The sequence below is a fragment of the Rattus norvegicus genome, chromosome 10 (assembly GCF_021556685.1).
Source record: "Rattus norvegicus strain SHRSP/BbbUtx chromosome 10, alternate assembly SHRSP_T2T, whole genome shotgun sequence".
NCBI lineage: Eukaryota > Metazoa > Chordata > Mammalia > Rodentia > Muridae > Rattus > Rattus norvegicus.
Window position 1 is genome coordinate 60,422,165 of NC_141543.1, and position 26,419 is coordinate 60,448,583.

General features: G+C 51.6%; 5 protein-coding genes across 14 annotated transcripts; all 5 read right to left on the minus strand.

Annotated features, from left to right (window-relative positions):
• Nucleotides 1–68: 68 nt before the first annotated feature.
• Nucleotides 69–6,824, minus strand: Fgf11 (fibroblast growth factor 11). 4 transcript variants are annotated; one of them, XM_087569583.1, is made up of 5 exons: nt 5,319–6,824; nt 3,600–3,710; nt 3,286–3,389; nt 2,500–2,614; nt 69–2,241 (listed from the first exon to the last, which is right to left on the minus strand). In XM_087569583.1, the coding sequence occupies exons 1-5, from the start codon at nt 5,509–5,511 to the stop codon at nt 2,171–2,173; spliced, it is 594 nt and encodes a 197-aa protein (XP_087425709.1). In that variant the 5' UTR covers nt 5,512–6,824; the 3' UTR covers nt 69–2,170.
• A 655-nt stretch (nt 6,825–7,479) lies between these two features.
• On the minus strand, nt 7,480–9,567 carry Tmem102 (transmembrane protein 102). Of its 3 annotated transcripts, none has more exons than XM_087573642.1 (3): nt 9,448–9,567; nt 8,914–9,354; nt 7,480–8,812 (listed from the first exon to the last, which is right to left on the minus strand). In XM_087573642.1, the coding sequence occupies exons 2-3, from the start codon at nt 9,125–9,127 to the stop codon at nt 7,500–7,502; spliced, it is 1,527 nt and encodes a 508-aa protein (XP_087429768.1). In that variant the 5' UTR covers nt 9,128–9,354; nt 9,448–9,567; the 3' UTR covers nt 7,480–7,499.
• A 6,091-nt stretch (nt 9,568–15,658) lies between these two features.
• Spem3 (SPEM family member 3) lies at nt 15,659–19,894 on the minus strand. The gene is made up of 3 exons (NM_001399447.1): nt 19,742–19,894; nt 19,407–19,464; nt 15,659–19,261 (listed from the first exon to the last, which is right to left on the minus strand). Exons 1-3 carry the CDS (start codon nt 19,877–19,879, stop codon nt 15,675–15,677), a joined length of 3,783 nt encoding a protein of 1,260 aa, NP_001386376.1. The 5' UTR covers nt 19,880–19,894; the 3' UTR covers nt 15,659–15,674.
• Nucleotides 19,895–20,743: 849 nt separating this feature from the next.
• On the minus strand, nt 20,744–22,698 carry Spem2 (SPEM family member 2). 5 transcript variants are annotated; one of them, XR_015630886.1, is made up of 5 exons: nt 22,431–22,660; nt 22,218–22,275; nt 21,679–22,124; nt 21,501–21,590; nt 20,744–21,398 (listed from the first exon to the last, which is right to left on the minus strand). XR_015630886.1 is itself a non-coding variant. In XM_087573645.1 (4 exons), the coding sequence occupies exons 1-4, from the start codon at nt 22,566–22,568 to the stop codon at nt 20,806–20,808; spliced, it is 1,413 nt and encodes a 470-aa protein (XP_087429771.1). In that variant the 5' UTR covers nt 22,569–22,646; the 3' UTR covers nt 20,744–20,805. The 5 variants fall into 5 exon arrangements, 3 of the variants coding, with proteins under 3 accessions (XP_087429771.1, XP_087429770.1, NP_001017475.1); XR_015630887.1 differs by having other exon boundaries at nt 21,679–22,121; nt 22,431–22,646; XM_087573645.1 differs by having other exon boundaries at nt 21,501–22,124; nt 22,431–22,646.
• Nucleotides 22,699–25,026: 2,328 nt separating this feature from the next.
• On the minus strand, nt 25,027–26,327 carry Spem1 (spermatid maturation 1). The gene is given in 3 exon segments (NM_001109653.1): nt 25,027–25,785; nt 25,957–26,014; nt 26,104–26,327. Coding segments are annotated over 3 exon segments (939 nt in total). The 5' UTR covers nt 26,248–26,327; the 3' UTR covers nt 25,027–25,048.
• Between the last annotated feature and the right edge of the window lie 92 nt (nt 26,328–26,419).

Below are 26,419 nucleotides of genomic sequence, written 5' to 3' on the forward strand. Positions count from 1 at the left end.
CACCCTCCGGACTTGGTCGCGCCCGGAGCAATTGCAGTCGCCCTCCACTCACAAATGTCAGATAACACTGGTTGTATAAATCATCTTTAATTACAGAAAGCATGAAGTGGAGACCCAGTCCCCTGAGAGCAGAGCCAGGAGATGGGCGGAGCCTGAGCGGGGTTTGTATGAGGCAGGAGGGCATCTCTTGCAACAAGCCAGAAGTAAAAGGGCCTGAGGAAAAGTGACCTGTCTTTGAGCACTAGCCCCTCCCTTAGGACCTCCATAGACGTTTCCACCTGCATCCGCTAGACTCGGAATCTACCCCCTATTTTACTAGAGGTTCCCCATGGGCTTTCCCCGTTTTCAAGTCCTTTTTGGGTACTTAAAACCCACCTGAGGTTATAAACTGTAAGGTAAAGTAAATTCTATTTAGTTAGAAGCTCCGGGATACATATGAGGTCTGGGAACCCAAGAGGCTCCTAGGCCTGACCTGTAGAGTTATTGCTGAGTTGGGAGTCTCTTTGCTGTGAGGGGGAGTCAAGGATGTGTCCCTAGTTGTCCTTTTTAATTCTAGAGTTCTTATCATTATAGACCTCAGCTTTTTGTTGTTTGAGACAGGGTCTCACATAGCCTAGGCTGACCCCGAAACTCACTATGTAGCCCAGGCTAGCCTTTATTCCCCCACCCCTCCCTTTACCTCATAGATGCACCACACCATATCAGAAAGAAAGACCTCAGCTTTAAAAGGGATCTGGAAGGAACTCCTGCTGAGGTAGCTAAGTGAACACAGGTTCAACCATACCATGGCATTTTCTCCCTCTCAGCTTCCCTATAGGAGTCAGGTATATTCTTCCACAATTCCTGTATCTTTCCCCAGACTCTTGTTTCCCTGGCAGAACCCCAGTTGGAATGCTGAAACTAGAAACCATGTAAAAAGTAAGGTTAGTATTCTGGAGTGATGATTTTTAGAAAATTATCTAGGAAAAGCAAGAAATGGTTCTTGATCCATTCAGTGTTAATTAGTAATCTCTCTCTCTCTCTCTCTCTCTCTCTCTCTCTCTCTCTCTCTCTCTCTCTCTCTGTGTGTGTGTGTGTGTGTGTTGGCTTTTGAAACAGGGTTTTGTTATTAGCCCAGGATAGCCTCTAACTCAAAACCATTCTGATTCAGCCTCCCAGGTGCTGAATTACAGGCACGTGCCACCAAGCACAGCTCAGAACAAATTAGTTCTTAATTAATCATAGCTGAGTTCTATCCATAGCTCATGCTTAAATCCTCACTGGAGAAAGTGGAAGGGTGGTTTAGAACGTATTCTAGTACAGTAACATGGCTATACAGACCCTCATTCTATCCTGGGAAAAAGGGTTGAGAGTCATGGTCTATGCCCTAGAGCTGAGATTCAGGAGGAAGTATGGCTCCACAAAGGTCTAGAGTACCATGCTCTGGAATGGGTGTCTCTGGGATAAGAGGTTTAACCTGTGGTGACCTGAGACTCCTTCCAATTCAGACTAAGGCCAATAGCTACATTAGGAGGCTCAAATTCAGCCTCTTTAAAAAAAACAAAAACAAAAAAACCAAAAAACTAGGGGTGGGAGGTGTCCATCTAGGTCAAGGATAGAAGTGTCAAGGATCCTGGCTTCTAACACAGAGCATAGGAATGGCCCTGCCTGGCTGGAGTGACCAGCTGTATCAGAACCTGTCCAGACCAACACAGAGGGTAGAGGACAGAGGAGATGAAGTCTGGGTGCCAGTGGACCGACCTAGAAAGCTATGGCTTTGCAGCAATGAAAAGAAGGACATGGCTTCAGAGACTGGCTCAGCCAGGGCAAAGAGAATTCCCTTGCCTTGTCAGTGTTGGAACCCCGGTGCCTTTTAGGAAAAAATGGGGTTCTCTTAAGGGGCAGGAGTTAGTGTGGGAAAAAAAGAGAGCTGACCAGCCAGGATCATTTCCAGCGCCTCCGTCTTGGAGCCTCTCCTGGGCCCCAGGATCTAAGAGCTCAGCAATTCTGGAGGTCCCAGAGAGCTCCTAAGCTCCCACAGGGTACAGCACCTGGTGAGACCTGGCTGCTCAGGGCATGTGTGTGGCAACAGGGGCAAGAGCAGCAAGGCCTGGAGCAGGGCTGGAAGACGGGGTGTGGCGGTGGCCGGCTCACTGGAAGTGCAGAGAGCCTCCAGTCCAGGGACTACATCTCAATGGGCAGGGGGACTGGAAGGGGAAGTCTCAGGGACACTGTGGAGAGAAGGCTCCCGGTACATGGCCACTGTGAAGGGGAGAGAGAGAGCAGCAAGGAAGGAGAATTAGGCACACAGAGAGCCAGGAAGAATCCTAGCTCTGAGAGGCCTCCCTTCTCTTACACTCACCCTTGGAGAACCCCAACCCCCGCCAAAGGCTAAAGCCTTCCCGCTTGGCCCGCCATAACAACATGCCGTTGAACATTTATGGGCATCTATGTCACTAAGTATTCATGTCAAGGTCAATACCTCCCACATGACCCACCTTTTCTTGAGCCCATACCCACCCTCCAGGAGCTTGGGCACAAAGTGGGCAGCTGCCTTGGTCTTCTTGACTCGGTTTCCCTTCATGACCCGGCCTTCCTTGTCCAGGCCTAGGTACCAGGCCCGGCCAGAACGACGCTGGCGGTAGAGAGCAGAGGCATACAGGACATAGTAATTCTCAAAGACGCACTCCTTAAAGCGACACTCTGCTGTGAAATGCGGCTGAGAAGACAAAGATCCAGAAAGAGGCGTGGAGACACACACGGACACACGGACAAACACACACACAGAGAGAGAGAGAGAGAGAGAGAGAGAGAGAGAGAGAGAGAGAGAGAGAGAGAGAGAGATCACTGGCAGAATGGAGCCCTTGGGAAGAAGCAGCCAGGATATAATCCATACATTGTTTGGAAAGGAGGACGGCAGCTACTGAGTCCACACAGAAACCAGAGCACAAGCACAGGGAGAATAGGAAGAACCTGGTGGATCACCCAGGGGCGGGAACTAGATCTTTAGGGGCACTAGAAATAAGATCGCTTCTCTTCATTCCCAACCTCTTACTTATCTAGAGGAAAGATGAGGCTTAAAGGCTGAGAAATGTCTCCCTAATAGCAGAAAGAATCGAGCATCCAAAGAGCCTGGGGTACTTGAGGGTGAGCATTGCGAGTGGAGATGGGTAAACTCTAGAGGAGGAGTTCTGGACCAGGCCCTCATCAGCCCAGAGTCCTGGGTGTAAGTCCTGTGTGTACAAAGGGTGGTTCTCTGCTGAGGGTGTCCCCCATACTCCAGGCCACTCAGCCTGGTCGTCTTACCGAGCTGTACAATAGCCCCTCAGCATTCATGGCCATGTAGTGACCCAGCTTGGCACTCTGGATGGTGACCACACGAAGCCCCACGGGAATCAGATTGAAGTGGGCTGGGGGAGTAGAAAGCCAGCATCAGTACCCAGGTACCTGGCTTCCATCTGAGTTCCCCCCCCCCGCCCCGCCCCCGACTCCAGCCCCACCGCCTCCCTGGGGGCTCAGGAAGACAAACAGAAGGTGGCAAAGCCTGAGGAGGTGATAGGATTGTCATCTCCTGTCTCCATCTCCCCACTTCCCACCCTGCAGCTGGTGTCCCTTCTCACTGAAGGAGCTGGTGTCCTCTGGGGTGCCCTGGATGCTCCCATCTGGATTCGCCTGGAGGTAGAAACCCTGGCGGCAGAACAGTTTGGTGACGATGCCTTTGAGCTGAGGCTCTGGAGAGAGAGACATTTATCTTTGAAAATGACATCTCTGTTCCCAGAAACATTCCTACACTTGGCGGGATCACAGGAGAGAAGGAAGGGGGAATGAAGAGGGTTCCAGGGCCCCAGCTCCCTTACCCTCCACGCCAGCTTCCTTCCACCTCTCTGTGATTCCTGAGGAAGCTGGGGTGTGGGTCCCTTCCGCTTTCTCTAATCATGAGCGTCAGCTTAATTTATTGAAATTTATTTAAATGGTTTAATTCCTCTCCCTACCAGAGTTGGGGGAGGGGGCAGGGAGGCGGTAGAAGAGAGAGACAAAGGCAACGGACAGTGCCAGAGACGCAGGGCAATGTGTTTGCAAATGTCGGGGTGAGCAGCAAGGTGACCACAGGGAAGGGGCTCCCCCTTAGAAGTAGGGGTGGGACTGGGCTTGACTGACGCTGACTCAGCACCTGCTGCTGCAGCTGCCGCTCGCTTGGCGCGGGCCTTGCTCTGGCACAGCGCCGGCCTGTCTGACACTGACCCATCTGTCTGTCTGTCTGTCAGTCAGTCGGCTGGCTCATGAAGGTCCAGTTTTTCCTGAGACTGAGCCTCTACCCTTCAGCCAGGTAACTGGCCGGGGATAGGGGACATTTAAACCACATCAAGGAAAAGGAAGAGGGGACAGAGATGGAGAAGCAGGCTGCATCACGTGGGGGCTGGGTCCCACTCAGAGGGTGGGCTGCGGACTGTACCACTACCTATTGTTGGTGATGGGGGAGGAGGGCGCAAGGGGCTACCCCTAAGGGAACCGGCAGCGGCCTGGAGCGAGGCCAGAGGGACTCCCTAACTGTCGTACCTGGACGGGAATCACATACCAACCCTTACATCTCTCCCTTCCCTTGGCTTGATCTCTGCCGCTTTCCCTCTTCCCCCTTGTAAGTGGTACGACCCCCCTCCTAAGTCCTGTGCTGGTCTTCAGCCCGAACTGTGTGTGAATTCCTACTGGTAGAGGGTCCCCGGAGGCTGTAGGACCGGATTTCCGAGTCACACAGGAGTAATGGGAGGGGGTGCCCAGCACCCTTCTTGAAGCGCAGGTCACAGAAGGAGGGCGTATGGAGGGGGCTGGCTGACGAGGTAGCTGCAAGGACACCCGGGGGAGAGCTGGAGAGATTGGCTCCTGGCCAGGCGAGCTGGACCAGGAGGAACAGAGCCAAAGCGTGGAGGGGCGGGAGAACCGGAGCGGGGGCGGGGCAGCCAGGGCTGCAGAAACCCTCGGGGTGACCCAAGCGTCCAGAACCCCTCAAGCCCCGCCACTTCGGATGGAAAGAATCGCGAGAACCCGCACGTAGGCGAAGAACCGTGGGGGTGGGGAGTCCTGTGTTGAAGGGGGGCCGACAGGAGCTGAAAAGCTTGGGGCGCGACTTCGCCCCTCAAACCTTCCCCCTGCCCTCGAAAGCAAGGAGATTCGGCATTACAGGCAAAGAGGAAGAAAACTGAAGGATAGTCCCGTACATTTTGTCGTTCTGGCCCACCTCTTCCACTTCTGGGACACCCCCCTCCTCATCGGGTTTCATTCTCCAGGGCCCCTGGGCTCAGGCAGGACTTCAGTCCGGGAGACCCCGCCCTAGCCACACTCACCTGGGCCGCGGTCCTGTCGCGTGGGCCGCCCCCCGCACAGTCGCACCTTGGACAGCAGGATGAGGAGCTGCTTCTGGCAAAGTGACTTGGTACCGCGGGGACACACGCGCCGCTGCGCGGACACCGGCCGGCTGCCCCCGGGCTCGCGGACCTCCCGCTTCTGTCGGATCAGGCTACTGGCCAACGCCGCCATCGCTCCCCGGGAGGAGACACCCCCAAACCAGCAGGCTCCCGGAGCTCCCTGGGCTCCCCAAGAGGAGCCCTCTCACCAGGGCATGCTCAGGACCCAACCCACCGCCCCACCCACAGGATCTGAAGATAAACCCCAGACCCCCGTATTCCCCCCCACACCACCAGCTCCCACCCTTGGGCCCTGACTAGCTCCAGCGGCTCCAGCAGCCTATGCACTCCTCAGCTGACCTCACCCATGAATTTTGTCCCCTAATGAAAGCTTTCCCCTTCCCTCCTTTCTGGCCTCTGTACCAGATAGAGGGTACCTCCTCTATCCCGAAGTCAAGACCCTCCTATTTCTAAGATGTGTTCCCAACACCCTAAGGCTTCTTTCTACCCTATTTAGGGGCCGCTCTTGCCCAGCCTACTCTCATAAAGGGTGTAAGTCCTAAGCTTTGTGGGCATTAGCTCACGCTAGGCTGCTGTCAATGTCAAGAGGAGCCCAGCTCTGTTTTTTCCTTTGCTATACTCTAAATGGAGTGGATCTCCCACTTTCTTCAAATCCCCCCGCCCCCAGCAAATATGACTCAATATCCAGGCTGTCTAGGTTCAGTGAGAAAGGGTTCCCAGACCCTCTGGCTGGAAAATGCTTTTTTTCACTGTCACCCCCATTTCTAGTACCACAGAGTTTCAGCTGCTGAGACCATTTCCTCACCTTGCTACCCTCCACTCCTTTTGAAGTCACCTCCAAATCAGCCCTTTCTAGTGCATACACCAGGTGGTTGTCTGGAGGACCCTCTGTCGCCCCCCCAAAAGGAGCATCAGTCGTTTGTTTGTTTTCTAGATGCCCCTTAAATTTCCCGAGGAACAACTGGCACTGCTTAGATCCCACACCCTCCAATCTAACAAGGCCCCCCAGAGAGGAGTGCACCCACGTTGTCAACACTCCTCAAACGTGAACAGGCCCTTAATAAGTCATAGCGCATCAGAGCTCCCTGCGCCAGGGCTTTCTCGTCTTCCCTGGGACTGCTATAACACCCCTTCCTTTCCCCGACGCCCCTCAACCTGTCCTGTCCTGTTGATCCGGGCGACCGGTGCCGCGAGCTCCGGCTCCAGGCTCCTCCCTCCCTGTCACCCGCAAGCGGAGGTTTCCCCCCAACGTCGGCCTAAGCGTCCCGGACCCCTAGGAAGGAGTGAGGATGTCTCTGCAGAGCGCCTCGGTTCGGCAAAGTCAGAGCACTGGGCCTGGAGGTTGGACCAGGCAGAGCGGCGGAGGCAGCGGCAGCGGCTGTGGGAAGCTGAGGCGGCGGCGGCGACAGAGGCTCCCCCTCCTCTGCGAGCCGGCCCGGGGGCGGGGCAGGGGGCGGAGACGCTGGGAGAAGCTGGGCGGGCGGAACCCTGGGGTTCCTTGGAAGCTGTAAGTGGGGACTGTCACAGAGGCAGGCGGAATAGAGGCAAGGCCTGCAAGTCTCGGGGTTCAGAGGAAACGAGACATAGAGCCTGATATGGCGGGGCTGGGAGCAAGGGTAGATGGAATAGCCGATAGAAAGAAAATGAAAAGGGACTCTACTTCCTGGGATGGAAGTGAGGACAGAAATGGATGAGGAGAGTTGTGGGGAAAGTGGAGAAACGGGTGGCTGTGCCATCCAGTCTGGGCTGTGATCCGGCCTTAATATCTCTCTGCTTTGTTATGAGCCAAATTGATCAGAACCAGGTTTCCAAAAACCAGTTTCTTCCCGCATTTTGTCAGTAAACACATTCTTCCTGTTCCCTGTAGACTCTGAAAGAATCAGGGAGGGAGAGAGGTTCTGGGAGGCAGTACTGGGATAGAAGGGGCACTAGCCAGACTTAGAGAACTTGGGCCTCAGGCAAGGCAGAATACTGGAGAAACCCTTTAGAAAAGAGACTTTGGACCCAACCACACACTGTATGCGAGGGGCAGCAGTCTCCTTCCTCCATGACCCTCTCCAGCCAAAGGAAACACTTTCCATTCCCTTAGGAGTAGAATCTTTAATGGGTCCCGCCCCCTACGCCCGCTAAACCGCCCCCTTTGCGGGCAACCTTGGCTTCCTCCACGGCCTCACGCAAGGCCTGTGCAGGGTCCCCGCGAAGCTGGGCCAATGCCCCGCGCAGAGCAGCAGAGCCGTCTCCCATACGGAGCTTTCGGCCGCTCAAAAAATAATGAGGCAGCGTCCCGGCCTCTAGCACTCGGCTCAGCTCATCCAGTAGCCCAAGGCAACAAGCGCCGGCATTTTCCGGCCGCGCCAGGTAGAGCGCCGGGAGCCGCTCGCAAGCCCAGTAGAGCAAGGTCCGCAGGAGGTAGGGCGCAGCGGCTCGGGTCCCCGCCACCAGCGGGCGCAGCAGCGCCTGGGCCGCCGCGTGTGCCTGAAGCAGCGGCGTGGGGATGCGCGCTTTGAGCGCCAGCTCCTGGCGGGCGAAGCACAACTGCCATCCAGAGGTGCCCTGCTGCTCCGGGAGGCTGCCCGGCACTAGGTAGAAAGAGGACGATTCAGAGACCAGTGGACCCGCCCACGAGTGGCTCCGAGCCGCGTCGGGCCAGCCTGTCACGGTCACCACCGGGATCAGGTCGAAGAGCAGGAGGTGGCGTGGGGGCTCTGGAGTTGCCAGGAGGACAGTGGTGACACCCGCGTGGCGAGCTGCATGAACTAGCCGCGGGGCGCCTGGGACGGGGATCAGGGACTCAGCAACCTCAGCCAACTTAACGAAGAACCAAGAAGCTACTTGGGTCGGGCATAATGTGGGCCACACCTTTGCAGCCTCCGACGGCTTTGGAACTGGGCTTTCGTCGGTTTCCAAGGCCTCACTACTCGGTGTTTCCAATGGTTCAGGAGCTTCAAGATTGGCGATGTCATTATAAGGAGATTGGGACCCTGAAAGGTCACTAAATTTTTGCAAAGACATATGTGGCTCAGGTTCAGGGACACAATCATGTGACTGATCTACAGAGTTTCCCCGGTCGGTGGGACTCTCTTTGCCCTGAGTTTGGGGAGTCATATCACTTTCTTCTGGGACAGGGGGTCCTAGGCAATCCAGCCAGGCCTCTCGGACCAAAATTCCGCGCATCAGTTCTGGAAGGCGGAGCCATGCAGAACAGGATTCCAGATCCAGTAGCAGCTCGGGCCCAGTGCCATCCAGAGAAAACACAGGCACAAGGACTGTAAAGCCGGCATCATAATGAGGTCCCCGGGAGTAGGGACCTAAGGGGGCGTGCCCTAAATCTACGGAACCTTCGCGAATTCCACCGCGAAGCAGCAAGAGTTCTGCCTGGGGTGGAAAACGAGGGTCCTGGCGGTGAACTAGACCTAAAGGAAGAGAAAGAGTAGTGAAAGTATCATGGTTCAAAGCCGGGGCGGGAAATGACGAGGCTGGGGTTTGCAAATTCCCACAGTTGATAATTACTTACCGAGTAGAGAGAAGACAAACTCCTTGGCTCGGAGAAGATCGGCTCCAGGTTTGGGCCCTTCACTCCAACTCTCCTGAACACCCAGCTCCTGAATCAACTGAGTGAGTTCCTGCAGCTGTGCGCCAGAGCAGAAGTCTATGTCTGTGAGAGGCCGGGCTGGGGCTGGGGGTGGTGGGCCCCACCAGGGGGCACCCCCCCAGACGGTGGAAGCCATAGTTGTCTATCGTTTGGTGCTGGAGCAAACAGATCCCAGTTAGCTTTGGCAGTTCCCAAGTTCTCCAGTTTTCCCCTCCCTCTGAGGCAGAGCAAGGGCTACAGACAGTCCACAAGTGGGTTCTGAGGATGATGCGTTCTGTGTTTAGTCTTTAGGATGAACAAGTGACTATTTCCTTCGGGTTTTTTTTTCCCCTAAGCCGGTTGTCCCACGGTGAATCGGTTCACCTGACTCAGCAGGTTAAAAAAAAAAGCTATTTGGTCCCTCCTGGGAATACAATAGCCAATCTTTGCCACCGGCCTTTGCCCACCTCCCTTTACCTCTTTTTAAGAAGGGCTTATTGGTCCGCGGCTTTCCGATGAAGGGGTAGCTGGAAAGGTGGTACACAGAAAGCAACATAAAAGATTCTACAGGTAACTTCCTGGTGGTCACATGTCCACGCCCTTTTCTGGAAGTTGTCTGGGTGGCTCCAGATTGGTCCCCGCCTCCTCTGAGAGTTCAGTCACGCCTTTCACCCTGCTGAGATGTTGCTACCCTGGGAGTTGTAGTTTGTGTCCCACAGTACAGGTGCAGCGGTGCCTACACACCCTTCCTTTTGTTTTGAAGGGGTGCCTACCCGAAGCTATAGTTTCTTTTTTCTTCCTTTTTATCCCTTTCAGTTTAGTTATTTGAGACTGGGTCTCACTGTGTAGGTCTGGATGGCTTGGAACTTGCTATGTAGACCAGGCTGACTACAGCGCAAATAGCCTGCCTCTGCCTCCTGACTTCTGAGATTAAGGACATATAGCTCGTTTTATACAAAATCTTAGGTAGCCCAAGCTGGCCCGGAAGCACTACGTAGCACAGGCTGACCCTGAACTCACAGCAAGCTTCCTACTTCAGCTTCCTTGGTGATGTGAGAAGTTACAGGCTCATGCCACTACACCCCGCAGGAGACAGTGTCTAATCAGTCCTACACAAACACTCGCTGGAATTGGAGAAGAGGGATAGTGGGTCAGATCCGAAGAGTGAGTAATAAACATACCCTCCATTCCACTCCTCAGACTCCATGGTCTCTTAGATGAGGCTCTTTAAAGGAAATTCTGATGTCGTTTTTAGTTTTATTATCTAACTTGAGACAAAGTCTCACTGTGTAGCTATGGTTGGCCTGGAACCCATTATGTATATCAGGAAAGCTAGTTCTGAACTCACAGAGATCCAACTGCCTCAGCCTCCCAGGAATTAAAGGCCTCTGATCATTTTATAGAGACTATGCCTTGGAAAGGTTGTGCTGGGCTTAGGAGGTGGAACAACTGGGCAACTTTGAATATTTTAAAAAATATCTATCCATTTATTTTACACACACACAGTATATATATATACTGCTACAGTATATATATATGTATATATATATATAAACAGCTACAGTATATATACATATATACTGTAGTTGTTTATAGACACACCAGAAGAGGGCATCAGATTCCATTACAGATGGTTGTGAGCCACCATGTGGTTGCTGGGAATTGAACTCAGGTCCTCTGTAAGAGCAGTCAGTGCTCTTAACCACTGAGCCATCTCCCCAATCCTTGGGCTTTTTTAAAAGAAGGAAAAGGCTGAGCATGGCTCTTAGCGCTTGGGAGGCAGAGGCAGGCTGATCTCTGTGAGCTCAAGGCAGGCCTGGACTACACAGAGAGTTCCAGGTAGTGAGGACTGCATAGTGAGACCTTGTCTAGTAGTAAAATAAAGTATAAAAATGCATGTGACTTGTCCAGGGCCAGAGTTGAGGTAGGGACTGTGGGGAAGTATCCTCCTGGAGTCAATGGCTGTAATACTAAAGCAGGGATACATAGCTGTCATGGAACCAGACATCTGAATCTTAGAAGGGATTGCAGCCAACGATGCTCACATCAGACATGCAGAACCGTGACAGGAAAACCACTTGGGAATTCAAAGTTACATGTACACAGAAGCTATTAGGACTGAAATTGAAAGTCCAGAGGAAACTCCCAGCTAGGTTAGGTCAGGCCACAAAAACTAGGGCAGGAAATTACTTTCAGTAACTCATGCTACCAGAAACCAGAATAAGAGATCAGAATATAGCACAGATACAGGATGGGACCGAGAGTGTGATAATAAGACAGTAAACCCGTAGCATGAAGTAGGCTCACAGATCAGACCAACTAGCACCAGGCCAGGCCACCATAGACTCCATCTGCTTCTGATCTCTCTTACACCCTCAGGTTAGATAATTAACCTGGAACATCTCGAAAAAGCTAGAGGATTGTGGAAGTGTGATGGCTCAAGTTCGTAATCCCAGCACTTGGGCAGCTGAGGCAGGGTGACTGCTATGAACCAAAGACTTACCTTGGATGCTGAGTTCTAGGTAAGTCCAGCTTAGAGGGAGACCCTACCCTAACACTGGGGTAGGGTAGAGTCAATAGACAAACTCCTAGAGCCAGAACTCACCTGAAAGCCCAGACCTAAGGGGTTTCAAGTCACTGCCAAAGGAGAACCCTTCCCCTTCATCCATGAGGGTAAAAGCAGGGAACCAGAAGACCAGAACACAGGTTTATATATCGGTGACCCAAAAGGCCAGATCAAGTGAAGATGGCTTGTTGGTTTGTTTCAACTTATATGGCATATGGGTATTTTGCCTGCATATGTGCCTGTGGGCCATTTGTGTGCCTGGAGTTCTTGGACCTAGAAGATGGCCTCAAATCCCCTGGGACTGGAGTTACAGATGGCAGTTAGCCTCATGTGGGTGCTAGGAATTGAACCTGTGTTCTCTTGGCTGCCGAGTTCCCTCAAGTCCCATGTATGAGCAGGTTTTGCCTACGTATGTGTATGTGTGTGCGAGTGTGTGTGTGCGTGCAAGTGTGTGTGTGTGTGCGAGTGTGTGTGTGAGAGAGTATGTGTGTGGGTGTTTGTGTGTGTGTAAGTACATGCGTGTGTGAGTGTGTGAGTGTGTGTGTGTTTGTATGTGTGAGTGCATGCATGTGTGTGTGTGGGGTGGGTGTTTGTGTGTGTGTGTGTGAGTGCATGCATGTGTGAGTGCATGCATGTGTGAGTGTATGAGTGTGTGTGTGAGTGCATGCGTGTGTGTGCGTGTGTGAGTGTGCGTGTGTGAGTGTGTGTATGTATGTGCACCATGTGCCTAGTACCTTCAGAAGTCAGAAGAGGGCGTTGGATCCTTGGAACTGGAGATGTGGATGATTAGGGGCCGATGTGTCAGTGCTGGAAACAGAACCTTGGTCCTCTGCAAGAACAGCCAGTCATCTTCTCTACTGAGCCTCTCTGCAGCCCAGGAAAGCTGGGCTCACGGTTTGAGGGTACTAGGCATAGGGTATTTGTACATATCTATCTGAACCACTCTAAAAATCAACAATGTTCTCTGGTTTTTCTGAGAGCCTTGAAAATCTGGGACTACTCAGACGGTGATGGCTGAGGCCTTTCTTTAGTCCCAGTATTTGGGAGGCAGAGGCAGGCAGATCTCTGAGTTCGAAGCTACCCTGGTCTACACAGTGAGTTCTAGGACAGCCAGGGCTACACAGAGAAACCCTGTCTCAAAAATTAAGTAAATAAGTAATGTATAAATAGGAAAACATTGGGAATGGGTGAACAGGAACATTCTTTAGAGAGAACTCTAAAGCATTACTTTCCAACAAAGTAGAGTTTTTAAAAATTTTTCTTAAAACTCTCTCTTTCTCTCTCTCGTGTGTGTGCGTGTGTGTATGTATGTGTGTATGAGTATGTGTGTGTGAGTATGTATGTGTGTGTGCATGTGTGTATGTATGTGTGTGAGTATGTATGTGTATGTGTGTGTATGAGTATGTATGTGTGTGTGAGTATGTATGTGTATGTGTGTGCGTGTATGTGTGAATGTGTGCGTCTGTATGTGTATGTATGTGTGTGCGTGTGTATGTGTATGAGTATGTGTGTGTGTGTGTGTGTGTGTGTGTGTGTGTTGGTAGTGTTGATGGTGATGGTCAGAGGAAAACTTGTGGAAATTGAGATTGGTCCTCTCCTTCCACCATGTCTATCTCAAGGATCAAACTCAAGTAATCAGGCTTCACCGTTTTACCCACTGAGCCATCTGACTAGACTCTCCCTTCCTTCCTTCCTTCCTTCCTTCCTTCCTTCCTTCCTTCCTTCCTTCCTTCCTTCCTTCCCTTACCTCCCTTTCTTTCTTCCTTTCTTTTCTTTCTTTCTTTGTTATTATTTTGTTATTCAGGACAAGGTTTCTCTGTGTAGCCCTAACTGTCCTGGAATTCTCTGTGTTTTTCAGACTGGCCTTGAACTTGGTGATCCACCTGCCTCTGCCACCACTCAGCTTTCCTTTTTCTCTCATGTTTTCACTTCTTGTGTTTGTGCATGTACGCATCCGTATACCATACCGCAGTTTGTGAGTGGAGCTCAAAGCACACTTTGCAGTAATTGACTCTTTTAACCCTGAGATCAAACTCTCATCAGACTTAGCAACCTTCTCTACCTTCTGAACAATCTCACCAGACCCCTTTCCTTTCTATTGAGACAGGGTATCACATAGGTCAGGTTGTCCTTGAGCTTACTGGGTATTAGTAGTTGGCCTTGAACTCCTACTTGTCTCTATCTCCCAAATTCTGAAATTACCAACATGCACCACCATGTCTAGCCTTTAAATATCAAAAAGTCGGGGCATTAGGTTGCCTCTAATGTGAGGCCAGCCTGTAGCTATAAATACAGTCCCTTCAGCCTGCCAAAGTGTCTTTAATGTCTCTGCCTCATAAATCAACTAGAAGCCCCACTGCCCAGAATTAGGCATCCAGGCAGATCACATGGTCTTTATTCCTACCAGAAACAGTAACCGATGGGGAATCACTCAGGCACCCTCATCAAGAGGCGAGTTTTGGGATTTAGCTCAGTGGTAGAGCGCTTGCCTAGCAAGCACAAGTCCCTGGGTTTGGTCCCCAGCTCCGAAAAAAAAGAAAAAAAAAAAAAGAGGTGAGTTACACACCTGTGTTGGAGTTGTCATAGGATAGCTTGAGCTACAGTGTTAAAGACTCACTCCTTCTTCTGTGAAAGAGGCAGGCATGGTGGTGGAGCATGCCTTTAAGCCCAGCACTCACGATGCTAAGGCTGCAGAATTGCAAGTTCAAGTCCAGCATAGACTATAGAGAATGAGATCATAGCTGACCTGGGTTTCATAGCAAGAGCAGGTCTCAAAAAGTAAATTTTTTTGCTATGATAGAAATGTCTGGGGGGTTGGGGATTTAGCTCAGTGGTAGAGTTCTTGCCTAGCAAGCGCAAGGCCCTGGGTTCGGTCCCCAACTCCGAAAAAAAGAAAAGAAAAAAAAAAAAGAAAAGAAAGAAATGTCTGGAGAGATGGCTCAGGAGTTAGGAGAACTGGCTGCTCTTCCAGAGGTCCTGAGTTCATTTCCCAGCAACCACATGGTGGCTCACAATCCTCTCTAATGGGATCCGATGACCTATTCTGGTGTGTCTGAAAACAGCTACAGTGTACTCACATACATTAAATAAATCTTTAAAAGAAAAAAGAAAAAAGAAATGTCCTGAATCTCTGCTGCCTGGCATGTGGCTGTCAGAACTTAAAGATACAGAACCAGGAGAACAGAATTTAAATTGATTTTGTCTTTTTGAGACAGGCTCTTGCTAGGTAGTTCTGTCTGGGCTCAAAATACAAATCACCTTACCTCACCCTCTGACATTCTAATTGTACAGATATGAAATACTCTACCCAGCTCAGATTATTTTTTAGGGGGGTGGGGAGGGAGATAGGCTCGATATGGCCCTATCCTAGAAATCATTATGTAGACTAGACTAGTCTTGAACCCACGGAGATCCACCTGCCTCTACCTTCTTGGTGCTGGGATTAGCATTCACCACCACGCCCAGCTTAATTTATTATTATTTTTTTGATGTGTGTGCAGTGCTCACATAGGCCAGAAGATGGCATTAGGTCCCCTGGGACTGAAGCTGCAGACAGTTGTGAGCCACGTGGCAAGTGCTAGGAATCCAACCTGGGTCCTCTAGAAGAGCAGAATGTGCTCTTACCAGATGAACCATCACTTCCGTCTCTTTAGGATTTTCTTTTTTTCGAGACAAGGTTTCTCTGTGTAGCAGCACTGACGGTCCTGAAGCTCACCTTGTAGACCAGGCTGGACTCGAACTTACAGAGATCCACCTAACTCTGCCTCCCGAGTGCTGGGATTTTTTTTTTTTTTTTTTTGAAGACAGGATCTCAAGTAGCCTGTGCTAATCTCGCATTCATTATATAGCTGAGGATCCCTCTGAATTCCTGATTCCCCTACCTCTACTCGCCAAGTGCTGAGATTCATGTGTGCCACACAACGCTTGGTGAGAATTTTAAATTTTAATCGACATTCTAATACTCACATTTGGCTAGTGGTTTTTTTTTTTTCCCCCTGAAAAATCAACTCCTGAGCCTGACTATGGAGTTGTGGAGGACGATGGGAACGTGTTAATTCTGTGCCTGTTTTGGATGAGTATTGGCGATACTGCTGGGATGGAGAGCCTCAACCAGTCACAGAATGTTTCTCTTGTCTCTTTATTCCCGATGAGTATTTGTCCCATCTTTGTTCAAGGTCCTCATCACATTTTCATATCCCCACTCCTTCTGGGTCTCCTCTGAGTTTCTGGGTGTCTCTTGACGAAAACGCCTGGAAGTTAGAGCTTCACACTTTTCCCTGCCAGTTACTAACGGTTTCTGGCGGGAATCAAAGACCACATGACCTGACCGGGTGCCTGGTCCAGGGCAATGGGGCTTCCAGTTGATTTTGGGAGGCATAGACATCTGGCGATATTTCTGGAAAGCTGGAGGAACTGTATCTACAGGGTATGCCCAGTCTTGGCTGTCTAACCGCCGGGAGGGTGGTTGTAGCTCAATCAGAACAGGTACCTCTGAAAAAGATTTCAGGTCCGTGGGGACCACCTGGGCCTTGGGAGGGCAGGAGTTTTGACTGACAGGGACAGGAGTCCAGGATAAGTGCTGCCCAGTATTGTCCTTTTGAGACGCCATCTTGCATACGAAAGGTTTCACTGGGGAAGGTGTTAGCATTACTGTCGGAAGTGAGCCTGAGATTTGGACAGAATCTGTACTTGGAACATAGCTTAGTCTTTTAGTGAGGCCAGGGTCTAGGATAAGGCTTGAGTCCTTGCAGGGGCTAGCTTGCTGGGTAAGGCCTGGAGGCTTGAAGCCGGAGCCCCGGCCGAGTGCTGGGTCCCGATGAGGACAGGGATCTTGATCCGTTTCTGGGCATTCCTGAGGGATAGAGCTTTGGCTATGTTCTGAACTGTAAATGCTGACATCTTGGTTAAGGTCTGATCTTTTTTCAGGTTCAGTGGTATTGATGAGACTACTGCTCTTGTAGGAGTCAGAGTCTTGGAGAAGATCTGAGGCTCTACAGGTTCCAGAATCTTGGAGAAGGCCTAGATTCTTGTAGTCTCCTGAGTCTTGTGTGAGACCAGAGCTCTTATGGAGGCAAGAAGTTTGAACAAGATCTAGGTTTTTATGGGGACCAGATTCCTTGGTAAGTCCTGGGCCTTTGTTAACATCAGAATCTTCCGTATGGCACTGGCTCTTCTGTGGTCTAGAGTCTTGGGTAAGGCCTACATTCCTGCAGACTCCTGGGTGTTGTACATTTCCTGTAGCATTATTACCTCCAGAATCTCGACAGGGGTCTGGCTTCTTATAGATGGTCTCTGGGGAGGGGTCTTTATTTTTGTCGATTACAGTATCTTGGTTTGATGGAGCATTCCTATAGACCAGAGAGTCTTGCATAAAGCTCAAAGTCCTCTGGCCAGATGTTTCATTAAATAATACATTCTTGTGGGGACTAGAGTGTTGGATGACACCCAAGGCTGGACGGTTCCTAAGGACACCAGCATCTTGAACGGCAGCTGGACTCCTTAGGCCAGAGTCCTGAGAGACATCCAGATTCTTCTGAAGGCAAGAGTCTTGAGAACTGTTTGGATTCATGCAGAGGTAAAGATCTTGAGTATGGTCTGGAAATTTGTAGAAACCCAAATTCTTGTTGATGCTTGGGGTCAGGGTAAGACCCGGGTTCTTGTGGAGGCCTGGATCTTGGGTAAGGCCTGGGTTCTTCTGGAATCCTGGATTTGGGGTAAGGCTTGGGTTCTTGCAGAGGCCTGGATCTTGGGTAAGGCCTGGGTTCTTCTGGAATCCTGGATTTGGGATAAGGCTTGGGTTCTTGTGGAGGCCTGGATCTCGGGTAAGGCTCGGGTTTTTCTGGAGTCCTGGATCTTGTGTAAAGCCTGTGTTCTTGGGAACTCCAGAATCCTTGGCAAGGGATGGTGGAGTCTTTTGAAGGCCAAGGCCTTGGTTAAGGTTTTGATTCTCAGGGTTTGGAGGTTGGATTAAGGACTGAGAAATGGTGGAGAACTGAGAAGGCATAGAGAAGTGGGAAGAGGAGCCCGTCTGAGGAGAATTGGGAGTAGAGAGAAAGGAGGGGGCTTGTGTTAAATTGGAGGGCTTCTGATAGTTAGCCTGAGAAACAGTGAATGTTCTGGGAGAAACAAGCGGCAGAGAGAGAGTGCACGGCGGGGGGATGGTGGGCAGTGTGCTCTGAGTAGTGCTGGGAGAGTGAAGGCAGGGTTTCGAGGGAGTATCGTCCTGGGCATAGACCAGGAACTGGTGGTAGAGTGGAGCCTGGGCTTCCTCAGTTTTCCTCTCAGAACAGCAAGGATGAACGCTGTTGTAAGGGAAGGTCTTGGGCTTGGAAAACTTATCTTTTACATTATCTGAGATCTTCCATTCCATGTTCCCCAACTCCAGGTAGCCCAGCATAGGCCCGGATGGAGGCTCAGCACTGCTCCCACTGTACTGCTTTGGTCTTTGCTCAGCAGAACCAGAATTTACCAGGGTCGTCACCTCTTGAGATCTGGAGAGGATGTTCAAGTCCTTCCTGAAATACCTCGAGTCCTGGGAGCTGTGTTTAAGGACAGTGCTCTGCTTCACTCCTCGGGCATCATAGACCATATGGCCAGTAGAAGAGTTGGAACCGAAAGTCGCCACCATAGAAGGAACAGAAGACAGGATTGGGGTAGAGGTGGTGGTAGGAACTTGAGCAGGCGCTTGAGTAGTGGTCATGGTCATGGACAGTGCTAGGGTAGGGGCTGGGGCACAGGTTGGGACAGGGGTAAGGACACAAGTGGCTGGGGTAAAGGTTGGGGAAGGGACTGAGGCAGAGGTTGGGTTGGGCACTGAGGTACGGGCATACGAATGAATCTGAGAATGTGCTAAGACTTGAGACGTTGTCTCTTTAGGGACATCAGCTTGGGAGTGGGTCAAGGTGTGTACTGGGATTGGGACTGGTTCGTGGCCTTTGGATTGGAAGGAAGTGTATGCAGGAGACTTGGCTGGGGCTTGAGGTGATGAATGTACTGAGTTTTGCTTAGGGCTGTGGCCTAAGCCCTGGGCTGGGATTGGGGCTGGAACCTGGAGTGAGCTAGAGGGCAGGATGTGGGCCTGGGCCTGACCCAAGATATGGGATTGACTATGAGGTGGGACATGGATGGAGGGATAGGGTGGGGTGGGGGCTGGTTGACGGGATGAGGTTGAGGATAGAGCATTGGCTGGTTTGGGGACTTCACTGCGGGCTGGGATATAGTCAGGTGCCCGGGATGGTGGTGTATGCTTAACACCCTGTGCCCTGGTTTCAGAGTGCTCTGAGGTCTGAGTCTGGGACTGGGTGGAGGGGTGCTCATGGGTGTTGGTTGAGGTATAGGTTAGAGCCTGGGCCGGAGCATGGGGTTGGCTGTCAAGTGGTGCCTTAGTCTTGTTGTCTTGGGGTGAAGATGGTAGAACCATGTTCAGCTTGCTTGTCTTTGGAATTTGTGGAGAAATCTCTGGCCTGGAAAAGGAAGAAGCTTGAGTCTTCATGGCTACAGCCTGAGGGGCTTCTCCAGCTCCCATCAGTCCTTCTTTCCACAGTTCCCATGGAGCTTCTTGGGGAGCTCTGCCGTGTCCACACTGGGGTGGCATCCAGCAGCACGTAGAAATGTTCTCATCATTTGTGTCTGGTATCCAAGAGTCAAGGTGATTGACGTGCGCAGGTAGGAAACCGGGACGGTGGTGGAATCGGGCAGGGATTTTCGAACACAGGTTCTTGGTATCTGTGGTACAACGCATGCACATGGGTTGGCTGTTTAAACCAAGGGGCTTCTTGTCTGTAGGGGAAGTAGGATGGGAAAGGACAGGGTGCTAGGGTGGGAATGGCTGTGGAAAAGGGGACAATTACATCCCCAGGAGACCACTCACCTTTGGGGAAATAGTGATGGAAAAGAATCCTCAAGGAGTTCTTCAGATGCTTCCAGAGCTGAGGGGAGCAGAGGAAGGAGAGCCCAGAGGTAGGGTGAGCCCTGAAGGTTAATGTTCATCCAGCCACATCCCAGCAGCCCTCCTACTTCAGCCCCTTGGACACCTCAGAGCTTAGGAAGCCTGGTGGAGTGCACGCTGTAATTACTGCTCTTGGGAGCTTGAGGCAGGGAGATCTTAAGACTTACACGGAGTCTCCTAGTGAGACTTTTGACCCAAAACAAACAAGCAAACCACCCCTAAGCCCCCTCTCCCCTGTGCCCAAACCCTGCCCTGACCAGAGTCACCACATTGATTCCCACGTTGAGCAAGATGAAGCTGCCCAGAATCAGAAGAATTGAATCTCCTAAATCCTGGCATTTCCTGAGGTTGGTGCCAGAACAGGAATGGGCTCCGTGGTAGGTTCGTTCACCCATGACCTGGGGTCCCAGGCCTACCTGGGCCCCATGGCCCCCACAAACTAGGAAACAGGCCCGCCCCTAGTGGGGGAGGGGAGGAGGATTGAGTCACAATGGAGCAGGCAATTGGGATCACAATGAGACGGTGGAGGAGAAGGTCCCAGGATGAAGTTCCCTGGTGACCAGGTCTGAGTAACCTAAGCCTATAGGCCAGCACCCCTCCCTTTCTCCAACCATTTCCCCCATGGTGCTCTGATTCACGCACACCTTACTCCTGAAGTTGAAAATCCAGAGTCTTTTACCCCTTGATCACTCCTAAGACCAGGAAGCCCTTGACCTCAAGAGACTTGACTGGAATCTAGGGCCCAGACTTCTTCCCACACTGGGCCTCAGGCTTTGGTCTACCTGCTCCCTGACCTTGGTTTTTTGTTTTGTTTTGTTTTTTTTGTTTTTTCCCCCTGAATTTATTTTATGTATATGCGTATGTTGCCTGCATGTATGTGTGCCACATGTGTGCCTGGTCCACATGGAGGTCAGAAGAGGCCATCAGGTCCCCTGGAACTGGAGTTACAAACGGTTATAAGTCTTCTGCAAAAAACAAGTGCTCAATTCCTGCGTCACCTCTCCAAGCCCTGACCTCAGAGGTTCTTGAGCAGAGCTGAGTCAGTCTCTTTGGGAACAAGAACTGAGACAAGGTGGGTGCACTGAGACCTCCGATCTGCGGTTTAGAACTGGTGAGACTTTCCATTCAGGATCACCAGGGGCCTACTAGCAGGAGCACGGCCCCCTGGGAAACAGGGGCATCACACCAAGAAGAGCGGTTTCTCATTTCAAGAATCCCAGGCCAGTGAAAGGAGAACCTCCAACCAACAGACAACAGAGTTTTCTGGACTCTTTCTCTTTATTCTCCATGCCTTGCTCCACTGTTCACATTCACCTGCTGCTCAGTTAAGTTTCCCTGTCCGGCTTCTATGCAGAGAGGGCCTTGAAGCTGAGGTGGAGGGTGGTGGCAGTGAGCTGGCCCTCCCTCTGTTCTCCTGCACCTGCCTCTTCAGCTCCAGGCTGTCATACACCTGGTAGTTGGCATTGCCACCTGGATTCCGACTGAGTGGTACAAAGGTGGTTGCAGGTGGGGTTGGATCTGAAATCTGGCCTTCTGCCAAGCGCTGGGAGGAGTGAGGGATCACCAGGCCCGAGCTGGCAGTTGGGGCCCTTTGGTATGAAGCCTCACCCAATGCAGTGAGGGAGGTAGAGGTGGTCAGAGGATGACGAGAGGGGAAAGCCTCACTCCAGTCAGGGGCCCGCCTGCGGACTTCGTGAGATTCCCGGGAGCTATAACCCACGGACTGTGGTGGGCTGTGGTTGGGTTGGCTGTGGGTATAGCTAGGAAAATTCTGCCGGTGGGCCTGTGAGGAGCTGTGGTCCCGGTAGCCTTGGGCATCTGACCTGAGGTTCCTGGATACAAAGGCAGGTGGCGGCTCACAGCCTTCGGTCCCACGCCTCCACTGATCCCTGGCATCATAAGGTATGTGGCCCCCTGAAGGGAAAGGGCTATAACCCACAGTGACCCAGGAGGGGTTAGGAAGCAGCCGGCGGGGAGGAGGTGGTGATGAAGCCCACTGCTCAGCTTCCACATTACCACAAATCCGGGACTGTGAATAATGAGGACCGAAGCCCTGTAGCCTCAGTTCTGATTTGGCTTCTACTCGCTTAGGCAGACGGCGCATCTCTGGTGACAAGTAGAGGGAGGGTAGTGGGAGGCTGGCGAGGATTCCACCCTGGCGACCCCACAGTCCCGCATTGGAGGCCAGACGTACTGGCTTATACAAACCACCCCGGCTCCTACGGGGTTGCTTGGGATGAGGGCAGGACTGATCATCCTCCAGAAGGGAATCCCGGTCTTCCAGATCAAAGAAGGGCATTGGCCTCGTCTGTGACGCCTTGTGGCTTTGACGCTGTTTACGGAAGGGTGGGTAGCCATGGGAGAATTGCCTGTTGTTCCGAAGTCTCTGCTGACGGCTGTGGCAGCTCTGTTGCTGGTTGCTTTGGCGGATCTGGAGGCTGCCCCGTGGGTAACAGTAGCGCCTGCGGCTGCGCCTGTCATTAGAGTGCTTCCGGAAATAGTGTGTAGAGGAAGAGGAACACTGTGTGGGTTGGGCCATCTTCACTTGTACAGGGTCCAGGACACAGTGGATGTGGACATCCTGGACGTTGGCTGGTTGGGGCTCTTTGGGGGGACACTCTGTAACCTGGACTTCAGCTGCTAAGAGGCCAAAAGAGTTCAGGTTAGGAAGATGTGGCCCTGAACTTTAGGATCAGGGTGTGCGCATGTGACCCTGTTGTTGGCCATACTTACTCTTCTGATGCATCCGACTGAACATCTTGTCTATGGCATTCTGGAGCCCATGCCATATCTGGAGGTGGTGGGAAGATGGGAGTGAAGACCAGCTCTCTAATACCATCCCCATTCCCAACAACCCCACCCGTTTCTGCAAGTGAAGCAGACTCGTAGCTGGCTTTTCTACAGAGCCTTCTTTATTCCTATGGGTGATCCACAGTAATCACTGACCACAGTTGTCACATTGATGCTGATGTTGACAAGAATGATGAGGCCCAGAAGCAGGAATAGGATGTTCTCCGCATCCTGGGGGCTTTCTTGGTATTGACTGCAGCACCCCAGGGTGCTCTGCCACAACTGGTTTTCCATGGTGGGGGGGTCCTAAGGCCACCTGGGCCACCCCCCCCACCCAGCCCAACCCAACCCAACCCAACCCACACTGTATTCATGCCAGTACTGAGAGATGCTTACGGTCTGGGGGAAAGAGCCAGGTCACAATGAGGCAGGTGAGAGTCATAATGCAGAGGTAGGAGAACTTTTATTCACTCTGCTGACCCATAACATGACAATTTTTTTTATCTTTGACTTCCATTTGATAGAACACGGCCCTCGGGTACTTGAGTACAGTCTTCTGGGTCTCCTTGCTGAACCCTTTATCTGGTTCCTGGTCAGAAAGTATGGTGGCTACTACAGTCATGAGAGTATCTTCTCAGGGTCGAAACACAAAGAATTTCATTGCTCTTCTGAGGCACGGCAATATCTCTAGCCTGTTGGTTGCCACATTTCATGCCTGGTTTGAGGTCAGCGTATGGAGAGAGAGTGAAAGGTACATGGCAGAACCAAGCCTTCCACATGCTGTCCATCTCAGGGTGCCAGCACCCATGCCCAGCGGTGGCTCATTTGCTTTGGCATCATACAGAGGCTGAAGCACACCTTGCTGGGATTGCTGTCCCTGCTAACTACCAACCCCCACTGTCTTCCTTCCTTCTGAGGAGAATGTCCTCTCATTGACGCCAAGTTGAAAAACTAAGAAAACCACAGCTCAGTATGGTAGCAGCAGGCTTGACAATCCTAGCTGCTGGAGAGGCTGAGGCAGGAAGCTGTCTGGTTCCAGGCCATTCGGGGGTTAATGATACCATCACCATCTCAATAAAACAACCACACACACACACACACACACACACACGCATGAAGAGGTAATTGTTGAATGACAGAAGGGTCTTTTGAGTAAACAATCACTCATGGATGAAAGGAGCACCCTGACTGCAAGGTCTTGGTTTGGTTTTTTAATGCTAGGTTCTAACAGGGGAAATAGAGATGGCTCAGCAGTTGAGAGGACCAAGTTCAGTTCCCAGCACCCAGTGTGGGTGGCTCACCACCTAGAACTGACATAACACACCCACCCTCCACCCCCACATAGACATCTAATTAAGAAAATACCTAAAAACCTAAAAGAGGGTCAGGTATGATGGTGGGGCACACCTTTAATCCAATCATTCCAGATGCATAAGTAGGCAAATCTCTGAGTTCAAGACCAGTGACGTCTAGGTCAGCCAAGGCTACATGGTGAGACCCTGTCTCAAAAAAAACCCTGAAAAACAACAAAACCAGAACAGGGTCTAATATAATCCGACCTGGCCTAGAACTCAGTATGTAGATCAGACTGACCTCAGACTTGCAACAAGCATCCTGCCTTTGCCTCTAGAGTTCTAGTATAGGCATGTACCACGCTGCTTGAGACAGGGTCTCTGGGAAGCCAGCTGACCTTGGCAGACAATCCTTGATCCTTCCACTGTCAGCCAAGGATGTTTTTTATAGCCAACTATTCAAAAATGGACCTTTTCAGTATGTAACAGAATAAAATTAACTTAAAATGATCAGTAATGTCTCTTTGTTTGGGGGTCTGGCTTTGTTGATAGAATGCCATTTCAGCCCCGTCTAGCCCAGAACTGGCTATGGAAACCTGTGTAGCTTTGAACTTGCAATGACCCTCCTGCCTCAACCGCCTGAGACCTGAGGCTAGGGGCATGTGCTGCCAACCAACTTGAGTATAAATGAACAAAAAATAGGGTGATTTATGGAGAATCTCAGCCATCTAGGAGCAGGGCAGGGGATCCGTTTCTCTGCTGGCCAGTGGATGGAAGACTCCAAAGAGGTTACATGGTAAAATGTAGGTGAGGCTGTCTCACTGGCATTGGGAATTTTTCTGCCAGCAGGAATGGCTGTGGAGGTTGGGAAGGAAGTAGGAAGTCTTAAGGCTGTGAACATGATCCCTAGTATTCGCGGCCACAAGCAAGTCACTTGTCCTGAGCCTCATCTTCCCTTTGTGACATGGACAGGCGTAAGATCACAGAAGCTAAGATGTTATGGGAAGTCACTTGAGATATCTTTGTTTTACCCCCTACTTCTAAGTCTATTCTCAAAGGTTGCAGGAACTTGAGGTTCTGCCTGGGAGATTGAGAGACCCTCCCTGTTTCAGCAATCTACCCAAAGAAACCGGAGCATTAGAGGAACCATGTTTCTGCTAGACCCGTAGTCTAAACCTGGGCTATGGGGCCTGAGGTCTATCCTTTAGTTCAGGACTGCCAGGGATCTACAGGATTTGGGCACTAAAAGCAAGGTAGCAGCAGTTGGGTGTCTTGGAACCAACAAGGGTCTTAGAAAGCTCAGGACAGGGGCTAGAAGGGCAAGAAGTTGACAGAGACTGCCGGGGATCTCCAGGCTGTGTCCAGGGAGGTCATTCTCTTAGTGACGGGGAATTCTGGGCATTGTGAGGATTGTTCCCCTCTATCACCACAAACCACTTCCTCTTTCTCTTTTTATTATTTTTTTTTTTTTTTTGTCCCTAGTCACCTTCCCTTCAGGGGACGATACACCCAATCTTTGCCTGTCCCCTCAGCTGTGCTGGATCCAGAGACCAAGGGGTAACAGTGGGACAAAGCCTCCACCTCTCGGGTCAGTTCTCGTAACCTTCTCCTCACTTCTCGGGCATCATAGACTATTCTGCCTGATGAACGGCGCCGGGGTATTTCAGGGACATTTGCTGGACCCAGAAAGGGTGGTGAGATAGGCTGGCCCTGTGATTGCTCGCCCTCGGCACCTCCCCCGGGCCCCGTCGCATTGTTTTTATGGCTCAAAGCCTCTGGACTGGGAGGCGGAGGGTTCACGGTATATACATAGGCCTCCAGACCCTGCTCTGACCGAATTTCCGTTTTGAGAGGCCTTCCCTCTACTGTTGGCTGGAAGCGGATGGTCTGGGGAGGTTGCTCTAGACCATCCTGAGCCCAAGGTTCCCAGATCTCATGCATAGATTGGAAACTTTCCCAAGTCTTAGGGCGATCCCAGTGGTGGGCGCAGACTGCTGGGCGCTGCTGCGGAGGTTTCTCCTCATCAGTATCAGGGGCCCAAGCTATTGGGCGGTGGGCACGGCGAGAGGGAGGCACCCGGTGGCGGTGACGACGACGAGTGGGTGGGGGGGTCACGGTCATCTTCACAGGGTCCATGGTACATCGGAGATGGACTTCGGGGTAGGCCTGCTTCCTCAAGGGCTGGGCCAGCTTCCCAAGTGATGATAATTTACTGCTTTCTGTGGATTAGGGAGAGGTGAGGCTGTCGGAAAGGCTGGCCTCTAGACAGATGGGAGGTGGGGCTTCGACAGAGAAGCTGCAACTCAAGGCTTAGGAGCCAGCTTCAGGCCGGGTGGAATAGAATGCTTGGTTTCTACCCCTCCTAGGCCCCAACCCCTAGGCTTCCTTACCTTTTTCACAAATGATATGGAACATTCGATGTAAGAGGATGCGAATTCGGCTCCAGAGCTAGGCATAGGAGGACATGGTGACCACAGGTAGGTCCTTGTAACCAGGCCTGCCCTCCCAGTCACCCAGCCACACCCTCCACCCCTGACCAGGGTCACTAAGTTGATGCCAATGTTAATACAGACGATGAGACCCAAGAGCAGCAGAATGGAGTTCCCCATGTCCTGGCAGTTGTTGGGGTTGGGGTTTTGATACGAGGCCCACCCAGGCCGTGGCCTCTCTGCCATGGCCATGGCGGTCCCTAGGGCCACCAGGGCCCTTAGGCCCCCAGCCCACTACCCCTAATGCCCACTGGCCGGCCAGGATGAGCCAGAAGGTCCTGAGAGTGACCGGGTCACAATGATGCTGAGGCTTTTCCTCATAATGTACTAAGATGATACTCTCAAGGTGCAAGGCCCAGGGTTG